The 21,007-nt window shown below is 41.7% G+C and overlaps 1 protein-coding gene across 4 annotated transcripts in view; it reads left to right on the forward strand.

Annotated features, from left to right (window-relative positions):
• Prp40 (pre-mRNA processing factor 40) overlaps positions 1-21,007 on the forward strand; it is an 874,860-nt gene that overhangs the window by 622,630 nt on the left and 231,223 nt on the right. For all 4 annotated transcript variants that reach the window (XM_068373863.1, XM_068373864.1, XM_068373862.1 and 1 more), the window contains exon 12: positions 1,488-1,710. In XM_068373863.1, coding sequence (XP_068229964.1) covers positions 1,488-1,710 — 223 coding nt within the window. The remainder of the gene's footprint in view (positions 1-1,487; positions 1,711-21,007) is intronic.

Genomic DNA, 21,007 nt, shown 5'->3' on the forward strand with positions numbered 1-21,007 from the left:
AATCTAGATCTTTACATATTCCTAGAATTTGCTATAATTTAACAGGTGTGAAACAAGTTCAGGCATTCTTCAAGCAGCAGAATAACTCTTAACCCTTTTACCCCCAAAGGACGTACTGGTACATTTCACAAAAGCCATCCCTTTACCCCCATGGACATACCAGTACGTCCTTGCAAAAAAATGCTATAAAATATTTTTTTTTTCATATTTTTTATAATTTTTTGAGAAATTTCAGGCATTTTCCAAGAGAATGAGACCAACCAGACCTCTCTATGACAAAAATTAAGGCTGTTAGAGCAATTAAAAAAATATATTCTGCAAAATGTGCTGGGAAAAAAATAACCCCCGGGGGGTTAAGGGTTGGAAATTTCCAAATAGCCTGGGGGTAAAAGGGTTAATAGCCAAGTTTTGTCCAAAAGGTGAATGATCCCAAATTTTAGACCTCTATTGTCGTTGTCCAATACAAACAAATCTGCTCTGACAACCAATGTCAAATGTAGACTTGGAGTCTACTGCAATTTTTTTCACTTTCTGTTTAGAAATGTCCATTAAGTACTCTTCGGTGTTTTTAGACAAACTATGGACATTTGAGGTAGTGTCCCTAATTTCCTATGTGGGATTAGAATTCTAAATCATACTGTCCAGAAACTCAAAGAATTGAATCTAAATCTCATAAAAGCCTTGAAGGTTAAGGTTCAGGGTAATTTTGGTGAAATAATTCTTTGGAAATAGTTTTAACTGCAGCTCAATTGTATAAGATGTTGGTGTTAGCTAAATAACAGCTTGAAGAGTCTGGGTTTTATAACTGGAATTGCTAAGTCTACTTTTAAGTCCTATAGTGGCCGCTGGCAATGTGGTCTTTTAACGTTTTCTAGTTCCGTTAATTTATAATTTTCTTGTTTTTGAAATATTTCTGATATATTATCTTTAGGAAAACAATCTAAGAGTCCCTTATTTCCAGGATGATTTGTTACCATTAATCTAGACCAATTGAGTCTGGAATTTTAATTGACTTATACTGTATTTTATTCTATTAATCTCCTATTCCTTTCCTTTCATTGCCATCCCACCACCATCAGTGAGCGAGAGTCAGCAATATGAACATTAGGAGAGTTTCATAAAAATAAACAACCTTTTAAGAATAATTCTTCTTATCTTTATACTCACCTGATCTTTATATATGTGCCCATCCTCCTCCTTACTGATTTGTGATGTCAAGAGGATAGGGAATAGTTTGACTTAAAAACTAGAATAACTGAGTATCTGGTACTTAGTACTTGCAATTAACCACTAGTGTGTCTCATTACTTTCTCAGAGAGACAGGTCTGTTAAAAGGAAAGAAAATGGGATTTTTTTATTTTGTTGTAAATGTCAATAAACAGAGCTTCTAGAGAAGAAGCAGTATAAATATCGAGTGACTATAGATATAACATATTTTATAAAAATTCTGCTTATGTGTATCGTTTGTTTATTGTATGTTTACGCAGGTATGGACAAGGAAGATGCTCTTATTGTTTTTGCTGAGCATATAAAACAATTGGAGGAGGAAGAGGAGGAAGAAAGAGAAAGGGAGAAAAGGCGAATTAAACGACAACAGAGAAAATGTAGAGATAACTACATATCTCTTTTAGATGAGCTTCATGAACAGGGCAAACTAACTTCAATGTCATTATGGGTAGAACTTTACCCCATGATTTCTGCAGATATTCGGTAAGTGGTGTATAATCTCAAGTTATTTATTTTAGGTTCTTTACTGAAGTTAAAAGTTTTTTTTTTTTTTTTGAATTCTTTCTTACATATTTAGCAGATTTTCATATTCAGTTAAAACTGTGTCCCTTGTTAATTATTGCAATTTGGTTATAATTTCCTATCATGAAAAGCAAGCAATTGTATGAAGTACTTTTTTACCTTAAACATTTTATTTAATGGTATTTTACCATGATACAATACAGTATATTATTTCTGTGGAATTTGACTAGGTGTAGGAATTGCTATATATAGGTAGCCCTCAGTCTTTACAGGGTTCAGGTAACAGAGACCATTGTGAAGATTGAATAACCCCAAAATATTGGGGCTCTAGGATCAATTAACTCAACCAACTGACCGCTTCCTGTGCGGGGTTGACAAACACAATAAATAACAACCTTCGATGTTTTCACATAGTTTCTATCACAATATCATAATTTGTATTACTGTACAAGGGGAATTGTACATTACTACCGCTACTTCAGTACATTAGAACAGTATGGTAGTTGAAGTAAGACATCTCATAACTCGTCAGTAATCTCCACACCATTCTATGTATATTAGTCCATGGGCCAGACCAGATGTTGGTACCATCTGAGAGGGCAAAAGTTTACCTCTACCAAGTTGTTTATGGAGTTAATATAAATAATTTGATATGGGATAACCTTTGCAATTTTTGGGGCTCAGCGCCTTTGCGAAATTTGCAAAATTGGCCAATATCATATGAAAATTGATGTTATTGGGCCTTACATAACATTACCAGAATTATTTGGTTGATCATAATCGTGCAAAAGAATGCAGCTTTCAACTTTCAGCTTTCAGCATTTCAGTTTTCAATGGAAACATTGCTGCTTCCAGGGAGATCGCTGAGTCTGAAAAACTTGAAGCTTTCAGGTATAGAACTTAACCTAAATTTATTTCAGATACCAGTTGTGCATTAAGCCTCATATGTATTCAAATAGTGAAGTTATTTTAGTTAAGAATAACTAATAATAGGAGATTGAGAGTGAACAACACTTTCCGGTTTCAATGAGCCTATGACGATAGCAGTAACTGGCCATAATAGATAAGAAGTAACGTTGTGCTCTTGAATGTATAGATGTCAACACAACTGTAGATGTCTAGGTTGCTATGGAAAAGAACCTTGTCTGCTTACTTACTAGAATGTCTGTCCCCAAAGATCAAACCATTAGCAGTTGGGCCGGTTTCAACATACAGATCCATGACCATGTCACATTGGCCAAAGACACCTTAGGCTACTTACCAACGATCAATAGTCCTATGACAGAATTATCATTTGTGCACAAAGTGTGAAACCCGCCACTGAACATAGTGGAATCTCTGCAGTTGAGCAGAAATAGTAAGGAAGCATGAGAAATTCAGCAGCATTATCATCAGGACGTGGGTGTTCCACGCAATCTGCAATTTGCTCCCCATTTTGGATAAACTGTTTCTGGATGCAGGGCTGAGAGACGTCTGTGTGGAGTCGGGCATGATCGCTGAAGGATCTATAACTGGTGTGATAGATGGCCGCAAATACAACCTTCCATGGCTAGAGATCACGCATCCTGGAGAGACTCATTACCTGGAAGAAGCAATAAAGAGTGTTGCCTGTTACCATGAAAATGTCTCTGGGGCATCACTCACAGAACTCCTAGAAACCACAGCGTGCACCCAAATCATGGAGCGCTTCTAAGCCTATATGGACTCTCTCAGAGAAGACAGGGTCTTTCCACATTCTGCGTGTTATATTTGGACACGACAAAGATCATCCTGGGACTGAATGCTTCATCTATTTCTATCCGACTGGTGATCCCTTGATGCTTTGCCTACGACAAGCTCAACCTCGCCCACTTCCTGCTGGTTAAACCCATTCAGTCTAGATCATGCAGAGTTTGTCAATCTTGTCATCTGCCACTGTTGCTCCGCCAGATGTAGCCAGCGATCTCTTTGATGCTTACAGCATAGGAGAGGAAGCATACCAATCTTTTTAAAAAAGAACGACTGGAGTCAAATCCACCAACAACTCAGTTCCGTGACAGGGGCATCCAGTTCAGGAATATTGTGCCTGGCCATAACATCCAGCAATGGCAGAAACTACTTTGCAGCTCTGCCAACAAGACAAATCTAATCAAGTTCTTGGTAGACAAATGGAAAGGATCCAAATACAGGGAGAAACTCCAAAAAAGATTTTGTATGTCACATGTGAGGATGACTGTGTCAAGATGGGCAAAGACCAATGGGAAGAGGAAGACTGAAAAGACCCTCCAAGGAAGCATTCACTGAGCTGAGAAGTTCATGGGATGTATCCGATGAGCTGTTTCAGAAGCTACAAGAGATCACATGCCATATGTATGCACCCTGCTCCCACACAACAGACGTGAACACACTTTGCTATCACTTCTTTTGTGCCAGATGTGGTGAACTCAAATCCAGTCAGCTCCCACCTTGTTAGGGTTGACTCTCTATGCATGTTGCCCATGCCAACAATCAGGCTGCCATATGGAGGCGGTCTTTGTAGACTCGACCTTCGGTACCAAATCCCAAGGACCATGCGTGGACCACAGGCGATGATGGAAAGCTGGTCATCAACTGGATGCGTGGCTCACCAGCACCAGATTCAGTGCTACAGTTTCTCTCCTGCAAGTGTGTGAAATCCAGCAAATTACCATGTAGCACATGTCTTACCAATGGCTTGAAGTACACAAATATGGGCAAGCTACAACCCTGTGCCAAACAACCGAGTTAGGAAGAGCCAATTGTGGAACTAACAGACTCTGATGTAGACGATGATAGTGACTGAATCACAAGTGTCATAATATAGTTGGAGGTTTGGACTTCACTAACTATGATATCGGCTCAATTTAAGTTGAGTCAAAGTATGTAAAGTTGAATACACTAGTTATTAAAATGTCAGCCAAGTCTAGTGTACCAGCTGTATAATGAATGATGCTGCAAGATTCACTGTATTATTAACCCATTATTCAGTTCACACTAATTACTGCTGAGTAGGTTTCCGCACATAACATCTGCATTTTGTTTTCAGATAAAGGAGTAATTGAACTATGTGACTTATCACATTATTTAGTTGTCAATTTATAAAATGCAACATGGTTGATTTGTTGAATATAGAAAACTTAGCAGTAGATAATATATTATAAAAAAAACTGAAATTACTGACCAAATGCACTGTAGATTTGTCGAAAGCAGCCTAATAATTAATGCATAACTAAGAATATGTACTTAGGCTAGTAAGTAGGGCCGTTATATGTATTTATTGGTGATTAGTAAATTGTGGGTGGACATAATGACATAACAGATAATGTTTGGAGAAAGTGTCTTTTTGAGTCGAACCGATGTTTGGTCTGTCTATTCAAGAGTAATAAGCTGCTACTTTGCAAGGGTTATCATGTCAAATTGTGATCTAGGGATATACACCAATACAAAAATAGTAACCAGAATTTGCCCACCCAAGTGGTACCGATACATGAAATTTTGGGCCTTGGCCTATGGACTATATGAAGTAGTGAGGCACTGGAAGGACAGAAGTATTTTAACAAGATTGCATATTGGTCATACGATATTGACCCTTTGATTTTTAATGTGCCCACGAAGAGTTGTGAGTTTGGCACTAATTCAACCATACAACATATTATTTGCTTTTGTAAAGTTTTTAGAAGACAAAGATATTCAAGTTTTGGTCATAAAAGTTTGTCTGACATTTTATCAGAATCTGGAAGTTTCTCTGATTTAGAAGATTTTAATGTTTTTAAAAAGCAACAGAATTTTGTTCTTATTGCTATACTCACCTGATGTTTGTATTGCTTCTTCTCTAGAAGTTCAGTTTATTGATGCTTTCCCCAAAAAAATTCCAAAAAAGATCCCATTATTTTCTAAAAAAAAAAATAACCAATTTCCTTTTCTAAAAGATACATGGCCCCAAGAAAATAATGTAAGAATCTAACGGCTAATGGTAAGTAGCACAATTAATGTTTTCCATTTTTCAATTGGAGCACTACCTGTAATGTTTGTAGTTTGTACAAAAATATACTGAATGTCTGTCTTACGGAACAATCACATTATTTTCAGATGGAATATTTACACCTATTTGTAATTGGGGGAAGTGAAAAAAGAAATTAAAACCAATTCTTTTAAAAAAAATAATTTGTGCCTGAATGAAGATAAAAGAAAAACACATCTTATGCTCCTAAATCCCACCTTAAAGGATAGTGCTTGCAGTTTATCATGCGATTAGCTGTTAAATTTATGAGGAAAAATTTCCTGAATATTAAGGATTAGACCTTCAAAATATGTAACGCCACATCCCAATCCTGACAAGTTGACCTGATTACTGGAGAATTTTAATACTGACAGGCTAAAATTTATGTTATAGTATGTGAAAAGTATGTCAAATCCCAGATACTATAGTGTTGAAATAATCATCGATTTGTTGTTATTATTATTATTATTATTATTACTACTACTAGCTCAGCTTTAACCTTAGTTGAAAATGCAGGATGCTATAAGCCCAAGGGCTTAAAATAAGATATTTTAAGAACAGTAAGAACATTAACATAAGTCTTTCATATATAAACTATGAAAACTTGAATAAAAACAAGAGGAAAATAAATAAGATAGAATAGTATACCCTCAAGCAAGAGAACTCCACCCAAGAAAGTGGAAAACCATGGTACAGAGGCTATGGCACTACCCAAGACTAGAGAACCATAGTTTGATTTTGGAGTGTGGCCCTCTGAAAGAGCTGCTTACCATAGCTAAAGAGTGTCTTCTATCATTACCAAAAGGAAAGTAGCCACTGAACAATTACAGTGCAGTAGTTAATCCCTTGAGTGAAGAAGAATTGTATGTTAATCTCAATGTTTTCGTTTGTGTGAGAACAAGGGAGAATGTGGAAATAATAAGCCAGACTCTTTGGTGTATGTATAGGCAAAGAAAAAATTACCTGGAACCAGACAGAGGGATCCAGTGTAGTACTGTCTGGCCAGTCAAAGGACTTAATAACTTTGTAGCACTAGGATCTCAATGGGTAGCTGGTGCCCTGGGCAACCTACTACCAAGACTCTCCTCCTAAAATGACACCTTAAAAAGACACTAGTTATTGATGTCTCCTTAGGCTGACACCCTAAAAAAAATAAACAAACTATTGTCTGATACAAAATAATGGTAGACTGTCTTTTTCAACCCATAAAGGACAATCTAGAATGTTGGGAAATCCTGGGTTTGAGAGTGTCATTGAAAATTAGGCCTACCAGGTGTTTAGATGTAAAACGGGATGTGATTATATGAACCACCTTTGGAATGTATTGTTAGAATAGATTAATTAGTAAACTAACCTTCTTCGGCACTTTGACAGCAGTGTGTCGAGTACCGCAGGTTATTTCCCTTGTATCCTGACAAGGCTATTAGAGTCATTGCAGTTCAGAGAGAGCCTGAACTTTGTTTCACACTTTCTAGATGATGGTAAAAGTAGGAAACATGTAAAGATCTCGATTTCCTTGTAGCTAAAAGTATTTATCTAATATGTTAAGGGATTCAGAACAAGATAACAAAATACATTTATCCTTGTTTGTCTAGAGCACCTAGTGTCTAAGCGATCATTCATCCGAGTAGTGACCAGAACCACCATTGTTTAACTTAGTTATTCTGATGAAAAAACGGCATTGTCGACTTGGTAGGGCCAATGCCCGGTGAAGTTGCAAGCATGAATACATACAGACGATCCTACTACAGTAGAACATCGCAATAACGGACTAATACAGGGGAAGGCGTGTCTGGTACCGCCGATAGTTTGTTGTATCGCGAAAAAGTTTGCCTATGCAGAAAATCAAGCAAAATTATACCAAATTCTATAGGCTATAGGCCTACCATCTATGCCAAACATGTGGCTAATGTCAAAACGAGCAGCTGAGATTATCACACTTGTCTTTCACCTTAGGATGACATAATTGGGTGAGATAGCCATGTCGTCCTGATGGAAGGTTCCTATTGGTAGCTTTCATATATCCCTTAGAAAGCTACCAATAGGAACCTTCCATCAGGATGACATGGCTTGAGCCCAAAAAAGGAATTAAATGACACTCACAAAATTAAGTAAATATAGGCTACATAGGCTAAATGCAAAATGAAACTCACGAAAATAGGTTACTTCAATCATGGGCCATATCAAAACAAACTGAATTCATGCCAGATAACAATAGTAAGTAATTTGGAAACTACTGCTACTGCCTAAATTACATGTTTATCTAAGTCAAAGAATATCATAAAATAATGTATACAAGACTATTTTATTTGTAAATGAATAAGAAAATAAATATGAATATTGCATATATCTGACCATAAAATGACCTATTGAATGAAAATGTTAAGAAATGAAGACTAATTCTAATTTATCTCATTTCTGTAGTGTAAATAGACTGCTAAATCATAAAAACCTTTTGTTCCATCACGATGTACTTACCTTGAACTACTTTCTTAGGAGTATCCGGGATCTCCTTCCCATCCGACCAGAGTTTTGTGTAGTTTACCCTAAACCCATTTTCTATGAGGGGTAACCTCAGGCGGAGTGATACACGCCCTGAGGCTAACCCCGGGTCAGAGAGCATGCTTGCTCAGGTCTCGACCTCCAGTAAGTTCTCTGGTCGCGTCGCGATATCATCTCGCCGCTCTCCTAATCCCAGTGTGACTTTGTGTGTCCCCGACCCCTTTGTGTCTCACGCGGTAACCACGTGGTCCCTTTATGCTTTCCCTGTGCGTTCTTGTGTCTCGTGGTGCTTTCTCCTGCCTCATGGAGCATCCCCGCCGTTGTCCTGGGCCTATGGCCAGTAAATCGTGTGGAGCGTTCCTCTCAAAACCCGAAGTAGACCTCCTTGTGCAGGGGCAGTGTTTGTTCCCCTTCCGCCACGTGTCCGGAGTGCGAGTCCTGGAATGAGGTGCAGTGGTGCGGTATAGCACCAAGAAGAAGAAGGCGGCGAAGAAGTCGCCTAAGAAGCCGAGCGTTCCTTCCTCCATTGCTTCGCCGGGCGTCTCGTCGGACTGAGCTTCCATTCCACCCTCCCCTACCCAGAGTAGGGGACGAGGTAAGTCCGTTGCAGGGAAGAGGCCCGCGGCCCTTCCCCAAGAGTCTGAGCTTCAGGATAGTGGGGTTGTGGCGGAGTTCCAGGCGAGTGAAGGTCCTGAGGGAGGGGTGGGAGTGTGTACGGGAGACAGAGTCCTGGTGCAAGCAGGTCACGTCTCCTCTGATGACCCCATGTGGGGGAAAAATGTCCCTAATTCTTCTCCAGCCTCTTGGGCTTGTTTTTCAGGCACTTCTGCAGCCGAGGGCGATGCCGAGAAGGAGCTTTCCCTGCCGTCGGACCCCATTGTGTGGGTTCCCCCTAAGACGCCATTTAGGTCACTGTTGAGGATGGAGGAAGGCTTCGGGACCTGGTCCCCCACGGAAGAGCCTCCACGCCCCCCCCCCAGCGGCGTCGGCCACGTTCCCGGAAGTTTTTCTACAGGCGTCACCGTCCACGGAGCGTCAAAGGAACCTGCCTACACCAGCGAGAGAGGTGAGATCATCAAAGTGGGCGTACAAGTCTTCGGTCTCCTCAGTAGAGGCGCTTTCCTGCTCCTCGGAGGATGAGGCGATGAGGAATCTCAGGAGACGGCGGGAGAAGTCCCGCAGAAAGCTTTCGCGCTCTCGCTCTCGCTCGCGCCACGAGAGTCGGCGCCCAGGATCCCCCAGGAGGAAGAGGAGGAAAAGTGCCTCCCTGGACGGTGAGTGGGTGATGATTCACCGCAACAGACTGCTGGAGTTAGCTGCGGCGCCGGGCCCTTCAAGTTGGCGCCCGAGGGCGCACTCCTCAGAAAGGTACTCATCCGGAAGCAGTGGCAACCGACGGAGGGATTCATCCTTGCAGGTTCCAGTCGACAGGCGTAAGTCCGCGAAGGTTCCGGCTCCATCCGCCCAGCGGAGAGAGTCGCCCCTTCGGTCTGGCAGCCGAGTCCTGACCTCAAAAGCTCACCTAGCTTGTCACGAGCGTGACCTATGGCTCCCCTAGGACGGAGGCCTCCGTCTTGACAGCGATGCCCATCCTTCAGCAAGAACCCCCGCAAGAGGGTCGGTCCAGGACTCCCCCATGTGCAAAGCCTCAGCCGGAGTACCCCCGTCGCATGCGTCAGCGCGTCCGTCGGAAGAACTCAACGACCACGGAGAGGGTTCGGCAGCGGCGGTATCGGCCTATCGGATGGTAATAGGCCTCATCAGGAGCCACCACAGGCTGGACGAACCGGAGCCCTCCTCCGAAGAATCATGGCGTTCCAGTCTCAATAGACTGTTGGACGCCCCGGTCCAGCAGCGGCCCTCCTTGGCTCTTCCTTTAGCAAGGGACGTAAAGTTGGGTAGAGCCCATGTGGACAAGATCGTGGCCAACCACGCCGAGGCTCCCAAGAATCAGAGTGCCTCCAAAGTACTCCAGGGCCTGAAGTCCCAGAGTAAGTTTTACCTCCCTGAGGGACAGCGAGCAGGCGCCTGTGTACTGGAGCCGGCACTCGCCGTGTTGGGGCAGGGAGCCGTGGAAGAGAGGGCGTCGACAGCTCCGATCTGCTTCTCTCCTTCGGAGGCGATCTTGATGGAGGAGATTTCGAAGGACTTGGTCAATGTCTCCTCGTGGCTGGACTGGTGGGCCTCCACCCTGGTGGGCGTCCAGTCTTCATATGACCACACGGTACCAGAAACTCGGGCCTTACTCAAGGAACTTATCAGTTCGGGAGGTAAGGCCCTGAAGTTCCTCTCTTACCATTCGCTAGCTATGGCCGCCAACTAGGTTCTGCGGAGGAGGGACACGGTCCTGAGTAAAATCACTAGGCGGCTTCCGGACAGAGAGGCCCGGTCTCTGAGAAGCCTGACCCTGTGGGACAATGCTATTTTTCCCCTGAAGGCAGCGGAGGAATCAATCGAGAGGGTTAGGAAGATGAAGGACCCGAACGAGCCCAGATCCCTCCCAGTCAGAAGGCCGGCGTACAGAAGGTCCACCGCCGACATGCCTCTCCCTCCTCGGGCCTCTCCTAGCCAGCCTAGGAGAGACAACTCTTCTACGGCCTGGTCCCAGTTGTCTCAGCCCTCCCGTAGGGGAGCAGCCTCGGCCCAAACCGCCTATAGACCATCGTTCTCAGCGTCCAGAAGGGGACGTTCAGGCTGCACCTCAAGGAGAAGATAGGGAGGGAGGCCCCCTACTTCTGGCGAAGCCTCAGGTGGGGGGATGCCTCAATCATTCTTGGCAAGCATGGGAAGACCACGGGGCGGACCCGTGGACCGTGACAGTACTGAAGGAAGGGTACAGGTTGCCCTTCCTAGCGGACCCCCCACCTCTGATGCCAGACCAGCAGGCAGAGTGGCTAGCCCCCAAGGACCCCTTGAAAAAGACAGCTCTGCAGGGAGAGGTCTCAGCAATGATGGCAAAAGGGGCAATGGAACCTGTCCTGGACCCAGGTCCGGGGTTCTACAGCAGGCTGTTCCTGGTGGAGAAAGTGACAGGAGGGTGGAGACCGGTCATAGACCTCTCAGCCCTCAACAAGTTCGTTTGCAAGACCGACTTCAAAATGGACACTCCGAAGTCGGTCTTGGTGTCTTTGAGAGAAGGAGACTTCATGATGTCAGTAGATCTCAAGGACGTCTACTTCCAAATCCCGGTTCATCCCTCCAGCAGGAAGTACCTACTGGTAAAATGGGGTACCCAAACATTGCAGTTCAAGACCCTCTGCTTCGGGCTGTCCACAGCCCCCCAGGTCTTCACGACGGTCTCGGTCTGGGCACACGAACAGGGCATTCGCCTGATTCGGTACCTAGACGACTGGTTGTTACTTTCACCCTCAGAGGAAGTACTGAAGGAGCAAGGCGAGAAGCTGCTTTGGTTCTGCAACGTTCTGGGGATCACCATTAACCTAAAGAAGTCCCAACTGATACCCTCCACCAGGATGACCTACCTCGGAATGGTCCTGGATTCCCGGTTGGTGAGAGCCTTCCCCTCTTCGGAAAGGCATGACAACTTAGACCAGGTCCTCTGCCCCTTCCTGACGGGCCAGCCCAGGAGGGCGAAGGACTGGCAGAGACTGGTAGACCACCTTGTGTCGGAAAAACCTGGTCCCCCTGGGCAGGCTGAAGCTCAGGGAGATCCAGTGGAACATGAAAGAGAGCTGGAACCAGAGGGACTCCCCCTACAGGGTGGTCCCGGTGTTTCCGAAGACGAAACAGGTCCTAGAATGGTGGGGCTGCAGGACGAACACCTTCAAGGGGATACCCTTTTACCCTTTGCAGCCGACCCCCCGGAGGTGCTCCTGTTCACGGATGCATCAAAGGAGGGGTGGGGTGCCCATCTCCTAGGGAAGTCAGCAAGAGGGAGCTGGACGGCCCAAGAGAAGACCCAGCACATAAACGTGCTAGAGATGAGGGCAGTACGAAGGGCGTGCCAGGAGTTCGTCCACCTACTCCGGGGAAAGACCGTGGCTCTGATGTGCGACAACGCCACGGTGGTGGCTTACATAAAGAAACAGGGAGGCCTAAGGTCGAAGGAGTTGTGCGTCCTCACGTTAGAACTTCTGGAGTGGGCCGAAGTGGAGCAGATCAGAATCTTGGCAAGGTTCATTCCGGGGAAAAGGAACGTCCTCGCCAACGGCCTCAGCGGGATGGGGCAGTTGGTAGGGTCTGAATGGTCTCTGCACCCGGAAGTAGCCAGAACCGTCATTCAAAAATGGGGTTCGCCGGTGATGGATCTCTTTGCAACGAGGTTGAACGCACAGCTCTCCGTGTTCTGTTCTGTGCCAGACCCAAAAGCGGCGCTCGAGGATGCCTTCCAACATCCTTGGGACAATCTCGACGTGTACGCTTTTCCCCCCTTCAGGATGCTCAGGCAGGTCCTCAACAGAGTAAGAAGGGCGGACAACCTGTGGATGACTTTGGTAGCGCCCTGGTGGCCAGAGAGAGAATGGTTTCTTGGACCTAAGGGATCTAGCACAACAGCCACCCTGGCCCCTTCTGGACAGGCCAGACCTTCTCCAGCAACCATATTTCCAAAGATTCCACGAGAATCCTCGGTCCCTTCGCCTTCACGCGTGGAGGTTATCGAGCGCCTCCTGAGGAGGGAGGGCTATTCGTCGAGTACAGCAACGAGGATGTCGGGCTACCTGAGACGGTCATCAGCAGCGGTCTACCAGGCTAAGTGGGCCACTTTTACCAAATGGTGCACCGCTAGGGACATCAGGCCCCTGAGTGCCTCCATCCCGCAGATAGTGGACTTCCTAGTTTACCTCAGGGACATGGTCAACATGTCCATCCCGGCCATCAAGGGAGTCCATGCTGCACTGGGCCAAGTTTTTCTCCTGAAGGGCATAGACCTGGGTAACTCCAGGCATATCTCAATGCTCATTAAAAGTTTCGAGCAATCATGCCCCCCGCAAGCTGTGAAGGTGCCACAATGGGACGTGGCAAGGGTCCTGAAAATGTTATCCGAACCTCCGTTCAAGCCCCTGAAAGACATCGTGGACAGGGATCTCACTCTCAAGACGGTTTTCTTGCTGGCGTTAGCTTCGGCTAAACGGGTGGGCGAGAGCCATGGTCTGTCCTACGAAGTGGCTCACTCGAAAGGTTGGCGGGAAGTCACGTTCAAGTTCGTCCCTTCCTTCGTAGCGAAGACCCAGAATCCTGCCGTTTTGGACCCCAGGTTTGAAGGTTTCTCAATTCCGGTAATCCCCTGGTCGGACGACTCGAAGAATTTGCGCCTGTGCCCCGTCAGGGCATTGAGGAAATACCTGGAGAGGACAGCCAGACTCTGGCCCGAGATCAAAAGCCTTTTTGTTTCCACTGGCCTCGTGAAGAAGCCAGTCTTGAAAAACACCATCTCCTTCTGGCTGCGGCAGGTCATCATCAGGGTCCTACAGTAAGGCAGGAATCCCCCTGCCGGGAAAGCCCAGGCCCCATGACATTAGGGGCCTTAATACTACATTGGCTTTCTAGAAGAATATGGCAGTGGGCCAGATCCTGAGGGCAGACACCCGGGCGAACCAGTCTACCTTCACTGCTCGCTATTTGAAGGACTCTTCAAGAAAATCCCTGGACGGGCTCTCAATAGGTACCGTCGTTTCCGCGCTCCAAACGGTTTAAAGGTATAGCCTCAGTGATAACCGCGGGTAACAAGCACAAGAGACACAGGTTCGTTCCTTAAACCCCCTTGTACTTCCTTCCCCTTTTTTCCGCTTCAAGTGGGCTCAGAGAGGGCCCTGAGCCGGAGACTTGTACCTCAACGGGGGGAAGACATGTCCCCTAGGATTTCTTGCACAGGTGAGTTTCTTAGACACTAAGATGGGTTTTTGTGTAGTTTCCTCTCGATTGATTTTCTATGGGGTCAACACGACCTAGCCTTCTTTGTAGGGGTCTGGATATTCCTCAGCACGGTCTCAAGAACTGTTAAGGGCCACTCCCACGCCCACCTCCTAAAGTATAAGTCGCCTAAGAAAGTAGTTCGAGGTAAGTACTTCGTGTTGGAACAAATCACAAATTTTAAGTAATTTGTATTTTTCTTAACAGTACTTACCTCGAACTACTTTCGGGTAATGGCCCACCCTGCCTTCCCCAAGTGTCCCCTGGTATTCTTAGAGACCTTAGCTACCAAGAACTTACTGGAGGTCGAGACCTGAGCAAGCTTGCCCTCTGACCCGGGGTTAGCCTCAGGGCGCGTATCACTCCGCCTGAGGTTACCCCTCATAGAAAATGGGTTTAGGGTAAACTACACAAAACTCTGGTCGGATGTGAAGGAGATCCCAGATACTCCTAAGAAAGTAGTTTAAGGTAAGTACTGTTAGGAAAAATACAAATTACTTAGAATTTGTGATTTTTTTAAGCATAGCCTATAATTTAGGTTTTGATTATGAAAGATGTTATTACAATTCCAATTTACTTAATGTATGTTTAGAGATTCAAAATAAACTAAATAAAACTGATTCTATATCACATATGCCCTACATACAATGCCCAAAAGGAAAGACATTTTGTCAGTTTACATTTCACTCGACGAACGAACGTACAAACAAACAAACAAATGATAAATGAATGAACTAACTCATTATACATTCAAGTGATAACTAACGATATTTATACTTTTTAGTAATCTGTATGAAACCTTTGGTATTGATTATGTGATAGTTTGAATAAGTTTTGAAATTATATGAAGAATATTTATTCATATAGTACATACCCTTGATAGCGGTAACTTGAATCAGCTGACAATCTTTATATGTATCAGCTGAGGCCTGAATGAAATTTCCAAACTTATTCAAAGCATCCTGTAATAAATACTGAACAAATGTCTATGCTGTATGTTATAAATTACCATAGTTCACATACAGTTTACTAAAAGCTATTAGTGTCAATAATTATTAATTGGATGTATAAATGTGCATGTTCATTCGTTTGTTGTGTTTTCCTTTTTGGCGTCATATGTAGGGGAAACATGATATGGAAACGGCTTTATTTTCGTTTATTTTGAATTTGCAAGACTACATAAGTAAAATAACATTTATAATAACATCATCTTTACATATACACTGTTAAGAAAACTACTTGTAATTCATGTTGGCATGTACTGTAGTTGAGACTGGTTGCTTTAGATCAGCTGATTGAGTTTACATGTTCAGAGGTAGACTCGCATTAAAAAAGAAAAAAAGTATTTCAAATATATACCATTATTTTTTAATAGCCCATTTATTATGATGGTATGCCAATAATAAATGATAAATTTATTTTATTACTTTTATATGAATAAATATACAGTAAATAGATATATAGATCTAAGAACTGATTACTTCTTATAGTGACCTTTGCCAACAAAATGCTACTCTAGCCATCTGAAATTAGTGCGGTATATCAGAAGTCCGTTGCTGTGAGGTTATACTGTATTTCCAAATTTCTGGACATACTGACAAATGTAATGTACTGTAATCCATTGGTTATCGTGAATGTGCCATTATAGGAAACCCCCTCAATAGCTGAAGAATTGCGAAGGTAGATACAATAAATCCACAGTTTGATTTAATTTTTTGATATTTTGATTTTTGCCATTATTTTATTGACTTCTAAATTTAAGCTTGTATAAACCCTCCCAACACTTTTTATAAAACCATGATATACTCTTAATCACTTTAGGCTAAAGATTGCTTTTACTGTAGATACAGTACATCCTTACATATATGTGAAAGTAGAAATTAGAATTGCCACTCACTAATGAAGATATAATCTTGATTAAAGATGATGATGATTAGCTGTGCAGGACTGAAATATGTAGATGATGAGGTAAATGTACTGAACAGCTACTGAAGTTCTTTTGCCTTTTTTACTTGAGCTGAGAGGCATTCTAGTGTTTGGTTGGGTTCCTTTTCTTCTCAAAGATCTTAATGCTCCTCATCTTTGCCCTCACTTGCAGATCTGAGTGGGCCTCAATCAGGTCTTTTGTGTCATTGGTAGTCATATCTGTGAAGCCATCTCCTCTTAGCAATTTTCCCAGCATCACTGCCTTATATACTGCTGAGTGGTGGGTTTCCAATGGAGAGAATATTTTGTAGTCATTGACCACTTCAGGCCACAATTTCTTTGGTCAAGCATTTGTGTCCTTCTGGATATTTTGGAGATAAGTAGAAATGTTGTATCCATGCCAGTACTCCTTCAGCGAGAAGTTATCATCCGGATCTGTAGATTCAAGCTGATATTGCAAGGAGTTTCATGTATACAGTATATTACCTTGAATATATGAATAACGTCTTGTTTCATGGACTGAATCAGCGATGTTGTGTTCAGCAGTAAGAATTCTACCTGTAAGCCCTCATAATACAGGTTGATCACAGGGCACCCAGCATTGTCCATTAGAAGAAGTTTTCTAAAATTAAGGTCTTTTTGTTTTGGGTAGAAAAAGTTGAACTTAGGGGACAAAGCACTGGTTAAACCAATCTGATGTCAGTGCTTTCATTTTCCATGCTTTTTGATTGTGTATCCAACGCACTGGCAGCAGGGCCTTATTTTTGTTTTTTAGGTCTCTCTGGTTTTTAGTCATAAATTACTGTATAAATAAGCCCTGGCTTTATCATAAAGCCAGAGACATTTCCATACATTATAAGTGTGAGAGGATCTTTTTAGGTCTTGAATCCAGGGGTCCTGGTCTCTTTCATAATAAATGTCTGCATTAACATGCATTTCCAAAAGAGGCCAATCTTATTCATATTGAAAACTTGCTTACTTGAATAACCCTCTTACTTGATGATGTTCTTGAACATCTCCGTCACATACTCGTCTGTGGCTGGTTTGTCAGCAGAAGCAACATCTCCATGCAGGGACACACAAAGTTGAACCTCTTAGAATTTATTAAACCAGCTCTTTCTAACATCAAATTCAGTTGTTTTGGTGGGAGCGGCCATCACCATAAACCTGCCGTAGAGCTGCCCGACCTTCTTGTGTATGGTATTTGCATCCAATGCAATGGTATTCTTACAATCACTTATCCAATGGGCTAATGCTGAATCTATCCTTATGGTGCTATAATTGTGGGAAGTTACCACTCTTTTTGACGTCTTGTTAAAAGTAAAATTTACATTCTTCATTATATTCTTTTCATCCTTCTTAATGTAGTGAACTACTGGTAGATTCTTTGATGCTGTAATGACAGCCTTCGTCCACATAGTTTCATCTTCTCTGCTATAGTATACATCTAACTCAACACTTTGGTTAACTGTCTTAGAAGGTGCAGAAGGTTTACCTGGCATTGTACGGCTTGAAATTAGTTCACAATTTTAGCAAAAAAAAAAAAACAATACCATTTGCTTATGTGTAGAAGCAAATGGAGCAGTGGGATACTGAATGCTGCATTTTGCTTGAGATTGATCTTTGGGTCTGAAAGTCAATCGGCAACCAGTATACAGATCAGCGTACAGTAATGCCTCATGATACGATATTAATTAGTTCTGTAGTGGCTTTCGTTTTGTGAAAATATCATATTATGAATCACGTAAATAGCATACTAGAGAGAGTTACATTTTTTATTAGGTACAAACAACCTGTTTTCTTCAACTGGCTCATATTTTTAATGGGTAACTATTTTACTCAGCCTGACTGGCAAATCTCTTCATATTATGAAAAAAATTTTTCGTAAGATGAGGCGAAAAATTCTTTGCATCTCTTCATAACATGAAAATTTTGTATGCAAAATTACCTGAGTAAGTTAGGTTACACTTTTTATACTTCCCAAGTTTTGTTTTTGATACAGATGAGTGCTCATCCTCCTGGAAGCACTAGACTCTTTCTGCATTGTTGAAATTTTTGTTTAAGGTAAATATTTTTATTTGGTCATACCATAAATTTCCCAGAGGTAGCTTAGATCCAGTAGCTTACTGTGGAACTGCTTTATTTATTAGACCACCTCTATATACAGCATGACTGAAATAGAGTAATAATTACATCTTAAAGACTGTCCCAAAATTGAGTCAAATATCTATTCTCTACTTTTATCAGAAAACTTATGTAGGCTGATACATCCAGCCCAAATTAAAAGCACCTCTTACAACTGGAACAGGCAGGATGACCTTGTACTTCTTTGTTTTGGATGTGCAGTAGGGTCCCAAATTATGCGAGAATTTGGTCTATCAATGACCCCCATAAACGAAAACTCGCATATTTCGAAACACACAACTACTAGAAATAATGCCCTTAGGGCCATGGCAACCAGCTACTTGCCTATTCTAACGTATTTACTACTCATATCCAATACTTTTTATGGACTATACTGTATTTTTTATATTAAATTGTTCTTGTAAATAAATCAAACCTTTAATATTCTTTAAAGTTTTAAGAACTTGAAAAAGGTTAAAATTACAACCAGGATGGGTGTAAATACCATACATTTCCCGATATAACACGATCTAAAATGACAAATTTTAATGTTTGTCATATATATTGTATAAGACAACTGGTTAATAGCAAAAAAATCACTGTATAGACTAGCTTCTGTTGTATCATGTAAAATCTAAAATTATCAAAATAAAGGCAATTTTATATCATACGTTTCCTAAACACACCAAAAAGCACTATAAAATAAGATAACTATTGTTTTGTTAACATTTATCTCTGATCATAACAAAGAAACGAACCCATTTACACATCTGTGTATAGGTTAGTTTTTGCATCGACATCTATCTTACCAAGTATTGATTATATGATGATTTTGTTATTACCAATGTTGGTCTACTTAATTTTTCTTTGAACTTCAAAATAAATGAATTGAATGCCAATTATATAATGTTTTTCTTAAAGACGCCGCCTGAAACGGAAACCTTCCATTTTTTTAGTGTACAGTGAACCCTCGTTTATCGCGGTAGATAGGTTCCAAACCCGGCCGCGATAGCTGAAAATCCACGAAGTAGGGGCACCATATTTACATATTTATTTAACATGTATATTCAGACTTTTAAAACCTTCCCTTTACATAGTACTGTTAACAAACTACCCTTTAATGTACAGAACACTTAATGCATGTACTACAGTACCCTAAACTAAAACAGGCACAAATATTAAAGGCGATTTTATATCATGCGTTTCCTAAACACGCCAAAAAGCACAATAAAAAATGACAACCAATGTTTTGTTTACGTTTATCTCTGATCATAATGAAGAAACAGACGCATTTACACATCTGTGTATAGGTTAGCTTTTGCATCGACAGCAATCTTACCAAGTATTGATTATATGTTGATTTTGTTATTTTCTTAGGACTGCCAAATAAATGGAATGAATGTCATTTATATAATGTTTTTCTTTATGACGCCGCCTGAAACGGAAACCTTCCATTCGTTTACCGTACGCTCCATCTTCGATCGTAATAAACAAACGAAGGCATTAAACGCGCATGATGAAAGTGATAAATAATGATGTTAAAAGCTTTTAGTAAATATGTTATTACAAATATTATTTACTGTATCTATATGAAATCATACATACGTAGCAAAGCAGGAAAACAATTTTTTTTTCTTTTTTCGGCGTTTAATCAACAATAACAAACTGCCGCTAATGACCGAATGATAATTTACGATAATTCTAAACTGTTACTAAAGATGATTCTCTATTCCATATCCAAAATACTTTCCCTAACTTCAGTTATAAGTCAACTTGTACCCCCTTCAATTATGAAACCATCTAAAAAAAAAGAAAAAGTAAGAGAAGAAGCAAGTACTAGGCCGATTTTTAAAGTTGTCGAACAATTAAGTTACCGCTATAACGTTCGATGTGACATAGTGCGAGATTGGAGAAAGTAAGGAAAATTGAATCATGATTGATTTTCAATATGATTGAAACTTTGTGAAGCAACAAAAATTTCATTTGTTAGTGAGATAGAGGTAAGGAATGGGAGGTAGTGAAAAGTAGCCCAGAGAGAGAGAGAGAGAGAGAGAGAGATTGTTTTCGTACGCGCATATTCTTGAGACCGGCAGCTAGACGTCAGCTGATCTGATCACAGCCAAAAGTAAAACAAAAAGAAGTCAACAATACTCGATTTTTAAAACACACCCGAAATTTAAAAACAAAAGTACATGCTTTCTTAATGTGCAATTAACTATTTAAAGAGTAGCAATTTTCTAGAATAAAATGATGTTTCCCCAAAAAATAGTGGTTTGCTGATGAAATCGGATGCCGTATTTAAGCTACGATTTAAATGGATGTATACACGGTATATATGCTTTACGTACGCTATTTTACGCTTGTTTTGTTGTAGGATATGTACGCTTATTCGAGATGTGATTTTTGCAACAAATATTATTGGATGCAGTACTATGTACGTAATCATACAAAAGATTCATGGAAAAGATGCACATCCATTACATTTGTAGTAGTAGCCATCAGCAGCCTTACACCATTCAAATATGACAAAGTCAGACTGCATCTGATTTGCTTTTCATGTTCGATTTAATTTTACTACGTATACTGAATTATCGTATGATCACATTCTCTTTTCGTGTTTTATTTCTTTCTGTACTGAATTACAGTGAACCCTCGTTTATCGCGGTAGATAGGTTCCAGACCCGGCCGCGATAGGTGAAAATCCGCGAAGTAGTGACACCATATTTACCTATGTATTTAACATGTATATTCAGACTTTTAAAACCTTCCCTTGTACGTAGTACTGTTAACAAACTACCCTTTAATGTACAGAACACTTAATGCATGTACTAACGTACC

The sequence above is a fragment of the Palaemon carinicauda genome, chromosome 5 (assembly GCF_036898095.1).
Source record: "Palaemon carinicauda isolate YSFRI2023 chromosome 5, ASM3689809v2, whole genome shotgun sequence".
Taxonomy (NCBI): Eukaryota; Metazoa; Arthropoda; class Malacostraca; order Decapoda; family Palaemonidae; genus Palaemon; species Palaemon carinicauda.